At 34.8% G+C, this 12,702-nt stretch overlaps 3 protein-coding genes across 4 annotated transcripts in view; 1 reads left to right on the top strand and 2 right to left on the bottom strand.

The window, feature by feature from the left end:
* Window positions 1–911: 911 nt before the first annotated feature.
* On the bottom strand, window positions 912–2,279 carry LOC123866806 (probable tRNA N6-adenosine threonylcarbamoyltransferase, mitochondrial). Its single transcript, XM_045908509.1, has one exon. The coding sequence runs from the start codon at window positions 2,154–2,156 to the stop codon at window positions 915–917; it is 1,242 nt and encodes a 413-aa protein (XP_045764465.1). The 5' UTR covers window positions 2,157–2,279; the 3' UTR covers window positions 912–914.
* Window positions 2,280–2,579: 300 nt separating this feature from the next.
* LOC123867140 lies at window positions 2,580–3,898 on the top strand. Its single transcript, XM_045909020.1, has 2 exons — window positions 2,580–3,011; window positions 3,280–3,898. Exons 1-2 carry the CDS (start codon window positions 2,791–2,793, stop codon window positions 3,641–3,643), a joined length of 585 nt encoding a protein of 194 aa, XP_045764976.1. The 5' UTR covers window positions 2,580–2,790; the 3' UTR covers window positions 3,644–3,898.
* Window positions 3,899–3,981: 83 nt separating this feature from the next.
* LOC123867139 (eukaryotic translation initiation factor 3 subunit G) overlaps window positions 3,982–12,702 on the bottom strand; it is a 28,007-nt gene continuing 19,286 nt past the window's right edge. Inside the window, exons 1-6 of one of the 2 annotated variants that reach the window (XM_045909018.1) lie at window positions 12,540–12,689; window positions 12,189–12,377; window positions 11,031–11,195; window positions 5,641–5,764; window positions 4,711–4,925; window positions 3,982–4,186 (exon numbers count right to left, since the gene is read on the bottom strand). In XM_045909018.1, the coding sequence (XP_045764974.1) occupies window positions 4,043–4,186; window positions 4,711–4,925; window positions 5,641–5,764; window positions 11,031–11,195; window positions 12,189–12,377 (837 nt within the window). In that variant the 5' untranslated portion in view covers window positions 12,540–12,689 and the 3' untranslated portion in view covers window positions 3,982–4,042. Of the gene's footprint in view, window positions 4,187–4,710; window positions 4,926–5,640; window positions 5,765–11,030; window positions 11,196–12,188; window positions 12,378–12,539; window positions 12,690–12,702 lie in introns of those variants that run through there. The other variant, XM_045909019.1, reaches the window with a different exon arrangement.

Genomic DNA, 12,702 nt, shown 5'->3' with positions numbered 1-12,702 from the left:
TATAAGGGTTCCTTTTTTTCTCTGGTGATACGGAACCCCAAAAACGTGAGCACGAAGGAATTCTAGGAATAAATTGCATATTTATGGGGATTTACTAATGTCGGAACCGGTACTTACCTATTCAATACGGTATTTGCCTAGGTAGGTATGTCAAAAATACGTCCTGTTTTTCCAAAAAAACGTTAAATCCACGTCTTTTGGTATATTTAAGGGGCATGAGACAGGTCTGCCTGCGAAATTCAAAAATTTGGTTTTTCGCAATTTGTAAACTAATACGACAAAGTAAGCTTATGGCACTTTAATTGCGCCAATGGCAGTATCATCCTCACAGGTTTATATAAAAATCTTTACTTGATTCCAGTCCAGTTTAAGAAATTAGCTCTAGTATCAACTAATTTGTGAGTTATAGTCGATATTATTTTCAGTTTTTCAGTCAGTTTTTGTTCAGTTCAGTCAGGTAATTGAAAAATGTATTTTAGGGTCATTAGACGGGCCTGCCCGCGAAATTCAAATTTAATTTGGTTTTTCGCATTTTTTAAACTAATACGACAACGTAGGCTTATGGCATTTTCAATTGCGACAATGGCAGTATCATCCTCACAGGTTTATATAAAAATCTTTACTTGAAAGCGTCCAGTTTAAGAAATTAATTCAAAAAAATCAAATTAAATTTGAATTTCGCGGGCAGGCCCATCTCATGCCCCTTAACCATTTTATATATTTTGGGTATAGAAGTAGAATAGCTTGCATCCCTGATATTGACATAGGCAACTTTTTATCCTAATAAAGCAGAGTCCCACAGGATTCTAGAAAACATCTAAATTCCAGGGGATAAAGTTGTGGGCATCATTTAGTGACCTATATTTATTTTGCTATTGTGTAGGGCATTTTGTTTTAATAAAACAAATTCATTATCATAATTTAACTTTTATTTTTAGTAATTTTGTTGGTAATCTAGCTTCTTTAACTCTAGATATTAGACTTTCACCTAAAGGGCTAACAGATTTTATATCTAAGCTATTCACATTTGTAACAATATCTATGTTTCTTTGCCATTTCTCTAAACCATTCCATGCTATCATGATACCATTGTCTGTACATAATTTTGGTTGAGGTCTATAAATTTGATATTCAAACTCATAACATAGCTCTGTTAATGTATTATAAATGTAGTTGTTGCATGCCACACCACCGGAGACAACTAGTTGTTTTTTATCACCAGGTATTAATTTGTTTCTATGGCAAAACTCCATAGCCCTTTGCGTCCGATGCACTAAGTGCCTAGATGTAGTCATCAATAATGCAGCACATAAGTCATTAGCTTCTGGTATTAACTTGTCAGCTTCGATTGAGTGTTCCTTTTCCTTTCTATAAAGTTGATACATCACAGATGTTTTCAGGCCATTAAAACTAAAATTACAATCTTTGTAATCACCTAAAGGGAGTGGCAATTGAAATAAGTGAGGATTAGTTGCTTTTGAAGCAGCCAGTTCCACAGCTCTTCCTCCACAGAGTTGTGAATACTCTGGTATATTGCGCAACTTCATTCTTCTTGCTACTTTGTCAAATACTTCTCCTGGTGCACAATCAATGCTTTCACCGAGAAGTTGAAATTTATTAACATCTTGCACTACAGCTAGTAAACAATGTCCTCCTGATATGAGAAGGGTTAGAAATGGGAAGGATATTTCATTTTGCATTCTGGCAACTAAAGCGTGTGCTTCCATGTGGTGAATGGGTATAAGAGGTTTTTTATATTGCCTTGACAAGTGCTTTGCATACTTCATCCCTATGGCAAGACTCAGGGGAAGACCTGGTTCTAACGTAACTGCTATAGCTGAAATATCTAACCAGTGTAATTGAGCCGCCTCTAGTGTTTCATGTACAGTAGGTTCGATATACTTTCTATGCAAGTCTTGAGCAACGTCTGGAATAATGCCTCCATTACGCAAATGTATCAAATTCTGCGAATGCAAAGTTTCTGCTAATACTTCACCATTTTCATTGATAATGGCACATCCCGTATCGTCGCAGGATGTTTCTATTCCAAGAATGTTAGCGTAATTTTTAGAGGTTTGCTGATAAGAATTGAGAAGACGACAAGTTTGTGCATAACTTCTTGATAACGCGTAATGTCTTAACCACGAAAATAGCATGTTTTGTGAAATTGTTCACAATTCACATAATACTAGAGCCGAAAGCCCGAAACTCGACACTAATAGGTATTAATTTTTTGATAGATCCAATCCAAATCGGCCCAACGATCCAAACACAGAGTACATTGGTATTCTACACTATATTATATGTAAGCACAGACCACGAACTATAAGATCCAAATCACAGACCAATAACATATAGAAATGGTCCAAAGTCCAAACCCAAAGAGTATAACAAACACCAACACCGACCAGAAAATCTGCACTAGACTTATGTTGACACCATAGACTATTATGGAACCATGTAGGGAACCATGATATGGTAGTGATGTGGTAGTGTCACAAAATGGTGTCACAGTTTTACGATAAATCTGTGGTAGTGTTGTACTTTTATATGCTGCGTTGTAGTCCCACAGAGTAAGCACCATGCAATAATTTTTCTGTAATGGGTAGAAGACCAATTAAATTTCTATTTACTTTTGTTGATATATGAAGCTGTAATATGCACATTTATGTAATATAAATTAAATAGTGTTAGCGTCATTAATCGTACCTTTGCCAAATAATGTTTAACTACGTAACAATACCACCTCGAGTCTAAAAATTATTGGCCCTGCGAATCTACTTGTGCAAAATGGAAATTTTAGAAAGAATTTACCATAACTTAAGAAGTCAATTTAACACATTACCGGCAACCGTCAATAAAACAGTGGATACAGTTAATAAATCCATAAACCAAGTGAAAATACCACCATTAACAAGAGATAATGTGCTGTATTACTATTTGCCTATACAAGGGCTTGTAAGTTACACAACTTTGTCGGTGGGTGTGATGAACCCCCATTTGATGATCAGGTAGGTGTAAAACTAGGTACATATTTTCCTATCATGCTCTGTATCTACAACAAACTATGATCTTAATATTATTAAGTACTTACCTATCTACCTGCCTAATGAATTTTTTATTACTATATACTGAAGTTCTGCAAATCCTTATAAATATGTAAAACAACAATACTACTCTGACCTACTTATTTTGTCATACCATTAAATCTAGAAAAATATTACTTTATAATTAATATAACTCTTTCTTATTTTCTTATAAAAGCACAATATTTTCCAGACTATTTCCTCATCGGGACATAACAGACGTGTTATTTCTCTCAGCTGGAGGTGGTGCTGGCTTGTGGTTGTGGGCAAGACCACACCTAGCGGCTGCAGCTCCTGCAAGACGATTTTCATGGGCGTTCCTAGGAGGCTGCCTATGGCCCCTTGGTTCTATATTTCTTTGGGCAATATTAAGAAGCTCAATTGGTCAAAGACCTGTTCTAGGTACAATCCTTGGTGTTTCCACTGGTGTAATGCTTACAAATATTGCTTTAGATTATTTTAACTATGTTGAAATGATGTTCTGTGGAGAAGTCCGCTTACCGGATGACGCATACAGCCCAAACAGTGATGATGAGAAGTATGATATTGATATATAAGCATATTCCAAAATAAAGCTTACTAACCACTTTTTCACAGTAAAATTCACAAAATTTTCACTATCCTTAGTGGCAGAAATATTTACCACTTATTATTATTGATGGTGTACAAAAATTACATAGCATGTAGGTAAAATTGTTGTATCAACTTGACTTTTACTTTTTACAAAGTGACTATGTGTGATTGTGATATTTAAGTATGTACTGATATTTATATTTGTGTGACAACTGCTTAAATTAAATTATTTCCCTGTATATTTACTGTTTTATTTATTTTTACCCTGAAGGTTGCAACTTCGAATCCAGAATAAACTATTCAAAATAATGAAACAATGGTATAGTAGTTTATTGAAATTTATTTATAAATTTGTAAGTTGTAACATCTGACATAATAATATATTAATTGCTCTGAGGTGGTTTGGACCACTCTACATTCAATATAAGATGGTCATAACCATAGCCATTCAAAGTTTGAATAGCTTTAGCAGCATCAGCTCTGAATTTGAAATGCACATAAGCAAATCCTTTGCATTGACCAGTACTCTGAAAAATAAATTGGTATGTTAAAATAAAGTTCTTTGCATTATAATCCTCAGTAAAGGTCATGACCCCTTTCACATTAATCTAATAATGGTAAGGGGTTTTCTTGGAATAGTAATAATCTAGTGACTAAGTTAAAGACTTCATAATAATAAATAATATTATTTTCCGTATAAAGTTCACATAAATCTCTATAAATTAATTATTTTAAAAAATCCAAACTTCAGAAATGTGGAGTGCTGTACTTTTTGTTGTTTCTCAATAAAAATATCAATCGCAGCTGCAACAGTTTCAGTAAGTATTTGAAACTTATATGACGTCTTAACTACAGGAGAATAAAATATAAGGGCTTGGGCTTGCGCAAGCAATAGTGGAGGAGAAAAATTGATCATTGAAGAACTGTATCACATAACACACCTGACGGAATATTATTAGTACAGCAAAAAACCGTAGTAAAAGTCATTGGACTTTCGTCTTTCGTATATGATTGTCCTTCATCACAAATAACTAAAAATAATAATTAATACCTTTTCCTTAGCAAGGTACAACTTGTGTACTGGCCCAAATCCTTTCACCAGGTCATCTAAATCTGCCTCAACTGCAAAGTTGCTCAAGTTGGAGATACGGATGGCTGCTAGGTCGTCTCGTCGAGCACCCGGAGGCTCGCGACCAGTAGTACTGCGAGTTGCGCCCTCACGCATATTGGGTGCTACATACTTGTTAGTGGTGGATGCTTTGGCTTCTGTTTGGATTAATATAAAAAATGTATATAAAAAATCGGTCAAGTGTGAATCGACTTCCACATGAAGGGCTTTACCACACTTTTACGGTACCATTGTATATTTTTTTTCAATACTTTTATGAGCAACACTGCAAGTTAATGACAACAGCACCATCTATATGTGATTTAGTAAACTAATTAGGTTTATGAACATATTTTAATTTGGTACAGAGATAGCTTGCATCTCAGACACTAGATATACATATAGGCTACTTTTTATCCTAAAAATCAATGAGTTCCAACAGGATTTTCAAAATTCTTAATGCACTTGGCAGAGATCGCTTCAAAGCGATAAGGCCGCCAAATTGTATGCATATTTTTTGTGTTTCTTTTCATGATAGCGTACAATTAAAGCATAATATTTTAATTCCACCTGGATGAAGTTGAGGGCATCCGTTTGCTTTGTACAGATATAGCTTGCATCCCAGGGATACTTTTATTATTGAAAACAAAGAGTTCCCATGGGACTTCAAAATGTAAATTCGTCAAAATCACAAGCTCATTTAGTTAATTATAATGTATCCTGCACTATACATTAAAGTAAAATATTTTGAGGTAACCTTCATAATACTTCATGTCGGGAGTTGTGTGATATAATATCATTCCAAGCTCTCTATCCATTTGTCCCAGCCATAAAAATCTAAGTAAGTCAATATGAATACAGGGACTGACTTACCAGCAGCTTTAGCAGCTTCACTCGCCTTAGCCTGAGCTACTTGGGTGTGCTGGAATGGACAACTTGAAGTCCAATGTTCTCCTTGACATGTACGACATTTGAACAACACTTTAGTAGGTCTGGCCTGTAACAGAAAGGAAGGATTTATTGCTATTCTATTTTTCTATTCACAAAACAATACTTCGATAAAGTTATTTCTCTAACTACTGTCTGACAGCGCAAAAGATCGATTTCTGGCCAAGGCTGAAGCTGATTTACTGGTTATCACGGCTATTCACGGTTAAATCATGGGTTTCATGGGGAAGGTTTAACAGAACACACAACAGCTGTGCCCAATGCTCAGATTATATTGGAACATAATATATGTAATCTCATTACATCAAGAAAAACTTAAGACAAAAATAATGTTCTATTTTTGTAGGATGTTTTTCTGTCATTCGATATTCGAGATTCGATGTTTCGTTCCACATGATCGTCGTAAAAAGTATGTCTTCTTGTAAATTAATATAATAAAGATTGAGTTTGTGGGCGGAACAAGATTTTATTATTACCATTTGGTTATGGTCCCCTTGCATGCAAAACTGGGAACCCTGAAACTCAATCTAAAGTGAAAAGTTCAGTATTATCGGGTCAAATTTTTTGTTCGTATGACGATGGAAGAAAGACATCAGTCTGATTCTGGTTTGTGCGGCCACATCGAGAAGTTGAAAGGCACAGAAAACTTTGCCAATTGGAAATTTAAGGTAAAGAACTATCTTGAATTGAAAGGCTGGTGGTGGGTCGTAGCAAATGAAGGTCAAACGAGTAAACAAAAAGAAAACCTGGTAGAAGTGGACACAAAAGTAAAAGCAACGCTTTGCCTTTTACTTGAACCCGATTGCTTCACGCATGTGTATAGAGCAAGGACTGCAAAAGAGGTCTGGGATTGTTTATGCACAGCTTACGAAGACAAGGGGTGGGGAAGACGAATTACGTTACAACGAAAACTCTGGCAATGTAAACTTGAAAACTTCGAGTCTATGGAGAAGTACATCTCCGAAATAATGTTTTTGTGTAATCAGTTGCATGACATCGATGCTCCAATTGATGATGACTGGATAGTGTCTATTATGCTGAGCGGGTTGAGTGAAGTATATAATCCCCTTATAATGGCTGTAGACAACAGTGGACAAAAACTGAGCCTTGAGCAAATTAAAACCAAATTGATACAAGAGGCGAATAGACAACGAGATGAGTCAAGTAGGATTACATCGTCGAATGTTTTGATGGCAAATAAATCGAATATGATTTCCCAAAAATCGAAATCAAATAGTTATTCAAAGGTAAATAAGTCGAAAGTCTTTAAATGCTTTAGGTGTCATGAACCAGGTCACAAAGCATCAGAATGCAAAGAAAAGAAGCAGATTAGAACAGTAAATAATTTTGCGTCGATTTGCATGAATACTGTAGACAAGAAGCCAGTTAAAACGAAGAGTTGGTATATTGACAGTGGATGTTCGCACCATATGACCCACGATGTACATAATTTATCCAAATATCAAAAACAGGCGGATAAGAAAATAAGAGTGGCAAATGGGGAAGAATTGTCGATCCAAGGTAAAGGGAGTGCTAATGTGAAGATCAATGCAAATACAGAACTTGTATTGGATAATGTTTTGCACGTTCCCGAATTGTCCATGAATTTAATTTCTGTGAGTAAGCTAGCTGAAAAAGATTACGTTGTGAATTTTAACAAAAAAGGTTGTATCATAACGAAAGAGGATAAAGAAATTGTCAAATGTCAGGATGTTGGTGGAATTTTCGAATTAAAAGAAAATCATAACATGTCATTGAACGTGACATTGTCAAGTCAAACTTTATCAAATCTTTGGCATAGAAGGTTAGCACATTTGAGTAGAAAATATATGGATAATTTGAAAAATCTTGTGAATGGAATGGAATTTAAACAAAATGATTTGATTGAACCATGTATACCATGCATTGAAGGGAAGACGTGTAGGAGTCCTTTTAAGAACAAAGGTACTAGAGCACGGGATATCTTGGAAATAGTGCATAGCGATATTTGCGGTCCGATGGAAGAGCCATCGTTTAGTGGTTCAAGATACATGTTACTGTTTATCGATGACTTTACTCGGAAAACACATGTATATTTTCTGCAAAATAAAAGTCAAACTTTCGAGAAATTTCGTGAGTATAAGGCGGAAGTAGAGAAAGAGATGAACAAATCAATTAAATGTTTAAGGTCTGACAATGGGTCGGAGTACTGTAATCGATTGTTTAATAAATTTTTTAGCTCTGAAGGTATTAAGCATCAGACGACGGTCCCGTACACACCTGAACAAAATGGTGTTGCTGAGAGGGCAAATAGATCGATTATAGAAAAAGCAAGAGCATTGTTATGTGAAGCTAATTTAAATAAGAAGTATTGGGCAGAAGCTGTAAATACTGTTGTATATTTAAAAAATAGAAGTCCTACTAAGGCCGTAAAAGATGGTGTTCCGGAGGAATTATGGACAGGGAAGAGAGTTGATCTAAGTCATCTTAAGGTGTTTGGCTGTTTAGCATATGGATTAAAACCGAAACAAAAGAGACAAAAATTGGATAGCAAAACAGTACCAATGATTTTTGTTGGATATCCTAGTAACACTAAGGGTTATCGGTTGATGGATCCAAAGACAAGTACCGTTCATGTATATAGAGATGTTAAATTTTTAGAGAATACTTTTCCTGGTGTTAATGACATAGAAACGAAGAACACAGTTGTTCCTATATATCTGGATGAGGGACAAAATGAGTGTGCCAAATGACAATCTTAAAGAGATTGAAAATAAGGACGTAAACAAAATAAGGAATAAAGTTGAAACTATTGTTGAGACAGTTGATAATAACAATGAAACTGAAAACAATGTAGAAATGGTTAATAATCAAGACGAGACCAAAAACGTTGTGGAAAGGGTTGAACCACGTTATAATCTTAGATCACGTAAGCAACCAGATGTAAATAATTGCATATGTAATGCCATTGCAGATATTAACGGCGATCCTTTAACCATTGAGGAGGCTTTAGCGAGACCAGATGGGGATTTATGGCAAAAAGCTATAGATGAAGAGATTCGGTCACTAAAGGAAAACGAAACATGGAAGTTAGTTCAATTACCAAAGGACAAAAAGCCGATTCATTGCAAGTGGGTTTTTAGGATTAAAAAAGATAGCGATGGAAATATTGTAAAATATAAGGCTAGGCTAGTAGCGAAAGGCTTTACACAGGTACGTGGTGTAGATTATAACGAAACGTATTCACCTGTAGTTCGAAGCTCTACTTTGCGGCTATTGTTCTCACTAGCTGCTGAATACGATTGGTTTATTGATCAATGGGATATAAATACTGCGTTTTTGTATGGTAAGTTAAAGGAAGATATTTACATGCTACAGCCAAAAGGTGCAGTTGTCAAAGGTCAAGAAACCATGGTATGTAAATTGCAAAGGTCCTTGTATGGCCTGAAGCAAGCTTCGAATGCGTGGTTTAACGAATTAGATAGGACAATGTTAGATTTAGGTTTTGTACAGTCGAAAATAGAGCCATGTATGTATAACAAAAGCTCGGGTAACAATAAGAGAATTATTGTTGTAATATATGGAGATGATATATTTGTTTTCGGAAATAGTAAAGAGGAGAAGCATAATTTAAAAATAGGTCTTCTCGATAGATTTAAATTAAAAGATTTAGGTCCGGCTAGGCATGTTTTAGGAATGCGACTGAGAAGGGAAAATGGTGCAATATTTCTCGATCAGGAACAGTACATTCTGAATGTTTTGGATGAATTTGGGTTATCAGATTGTAAGCCAGCATCAACTCCAATGGAGGTTGGGCTTAAGTTAGAACAGGCGTCAGAATCAGATACGAGTCATTTGCCGTACCAAAACTTGATAGGGTGTCTAAATTATTTAGCAGTTAATACAAGACCTGATATTGCACATGTTTTGAGTGTTTTGTCGCAATTCAATTCTGCTCATAATGAATTACACTACAAAGCTGCCCAAAGAGTACTGCGTTACTTGAAAGGAACGTCTAAACTATGTTTAAAGTTTGTAAAATCTGATAAAGTTATTTTACGTGGTTATGTAGATGCAGACTGGGGCGGTGCATACGACAGGAAGTCATTCACTGGTTTAATTTTTAAACTAGGTCTTAATTTAATAACATGGGAAAGTAGAAAACAGCAATGTGTTTCGTTGTCTTCTACAGAATCAGAGTATGTAGGTCTATGTCAAGCGTCTAAGGAGGCGGTATACCTACGTAATTTGCTAGGTGAGTTTCTCTTAGTAAATGATGATTGTTTAATTAGTCCAGTTGTGGTGTATAATGACAATCAATCTTGTCATAAAATAGCAAACAATAAGATGAATCACAACAGAACTAAGCATATTGATATTAAGTATCATTATATAAGAGAGGCTATAGCAAATAATTTAGTTAAAATTGAATATATGCCAACTGAAAAAATGGTGGCAGATATTTTAACAAAATGTTTACATGGTCCTAAAATGAAACATTTTTTATCAGAGTTATGTCTGAAGATATTTGATTAAGGGGGCATAGGGCATAATATTGTAATTGGAATATTATGAGCTTGCCGTAGAACTGGTTTATAGTTTAATTTATTTTGTAATCAAATATTTTCGACAGTTTTATTTCTTTAATCTGATTGACAGAAAATTGTAAAGGCGTGTTTATATTACAATGTAATAGATTGAGGGCGCGATGTAAGGGCGTGTTTATATTACACTGTAATAAGTTGAGGGCATACTATGTCAGTTGCGATGTAATGGATTAAGGGCGCGTATTGGAACATAATATATGTAATCTCATTACATCAAGAAAAACTTAAGACAAAAATAATGTTCTATTTTTGTAGGATGTTTTTCTGTCATTCGATATTCGAGATTCGATGTTTCGTTCCACATGATCGTCGTAAAAAGTATGTCTTCTTGTAAACATTAAATTATAATTATTAATATAATAAAGATTGAGTTTGTGGGCGGAACAAGATTTTATTATTACCATTTGATTAATCACTTTTATTTCATCATCATCTCAATCTATCCATTACTGAGAACATGTCTTCTATCAGAACAAGAAAGATCATAGTTCATAACGCTGCCAAAGTGAGGATTGGCAGACTTCACAACTTGTTGTTAAACATTAAAGGTTTGACTTCACAACCTTTGAAAACATTATAAAAAACTGAGATATGTAGGTTTTTTCAATGTTTTCCTTCACCATTAAAGAAAGTGATATTTAATTGCTTAAAACATGCATAACTCCAATATAACTTTACTTACCTTACTTTATTACTAAGAAAAGTTTGGAAAAACATTAATTTCTTTACCTTGAGGGCTTCTAGATCTCCTTCATCAGGACGCTGTGCCTCTTCTTTGCTTGTTATAAACTGCATGTACACATCTTCACATACATTGGTGGTGGCAGGGTTTGGACCAGGTTTGTCACCAGCTGAATCTCCAAATTTATTCCACATCTTACGTTTTGCAATACTCTAAAATGATTTAAAAAATTAGTCTATACCCTTCCACTCATTGGATAAGACAAATTACCAAATGATATGCTGACAGTGATATACAGTGACATACATATAAGAGTGACAGTGATAGATAGGGGCTGTTTAAGTATTATGTAAGCACTATAGAGGGACGGGGATCCCCCTTCTTTGACTTGCTTATTTTTGATGACATGGGGGGTGGGGGGATCTAGATAGTGATTACGACAGCAGTAATTATTTACTTTTTTACACATATCGCAACCCACACATTGTCTATAAAGAAAATCAAATACATTTTCGGGGATTCCTACAAATAATGAATATGTTTAGGTACTCGCTTTGAACTGAGTAGGGGAATTACCGCGTGCTATTCACTTGTCTAAATTTTAAAACTTACTCTATGTTGAATACTGTGTCAATAAAGTTTATTTAAATGAATATTATGTGCATTACAGTCTCTATTCCAAACCTATTCATTACTTCTCTGCTCATAAATCAATCAATTATACCAATGTTTACGTACGCGAAGGGGGGAAGGGGTATGAGCTTTGCTTACTTTTGCTGATGAAGGGGAGGGGTGGGTTAATAATTGCAAAAAATCTGCTTGCATAATACTTGAACGGCCCCTTACAAGGAGTGAAAATACAACCAAAAATGGCTTCTACACCAAACATTTAATAAAGCCTGATAAAATGACCAAATTTAAAAAAAATGCCATGAACAAGAGAGATAGCTGGAAGATGTAAAAAAATCAAACAAAAAGAGACAGCTGGAAGATGCAAGAAAATGGTTTAAAAAGTTCAAAATACATATCTGTATTATCTTTTGGGAAGGCATATGCCCAGCACTGCATGCAAATAGCAAAATTATTATTACTACTAGCAGAGCTCTAGGTATATAGTTAATCGATATAGGTATATTTACAAAGCATCTAAATGTAGCATAAATTAATTTCTTTATAAGTAGCCTAAACACTAATAAAACCACAACCTTTGAGACAACACGCTTTTCGATCTTGTATGTACGGACAATTTTAACTTTTTTGTTGTCATTGTCATATTTATATTCTGTTACAATCTTGAGGCCATTTTCAACAACTTCGGATGGTGGTGGAAGTGCACCTTGATCGATTTCCACTTCATCAGCCCATGAGGACTGGATTTCATCAGCAACTGGCATCTGAATAAGGGTAATTAATATTATGAGGTGCTAAGTTACAGCAATCTAATAAATAATATACTATTCAATTTTGCAAACAGATGTCGACTTGTCAGAAATAACCAAACTTTCGCAAATAAAACACTTTTCTAACTTAGTTGAAGACTATGGCTAAATACTTACGATACAATGTTACGAAAAAAATCGCAAGAGCTTAATATTGCAAATATAATTAATTTTAAATTGTTAAATTGCAATTATTACAAGTTTCTGTTCCAGAAAGCACGCACCAAAGAGCACAGACCACCAAAGAGTATGTAATCACTACGTTTTTTTTGGTTTTTAT

This window comes from Maniola jurtina, chromosome 7, assembly GCF_905333055.1.
Source record: "Maniola jurtina chromosome 7, ilManJurt1.1, whole genome shotgun sequence".
Lineage (NCBI taxonomy): Eukaryota > Metazoa > Arthropoda > Insecta > Lepidoptera > Nymphalidae > Maniola > Maniola jurtina.
This window is presented reverse-complemented; position numbering and strand designations above follow the sequence as displayed.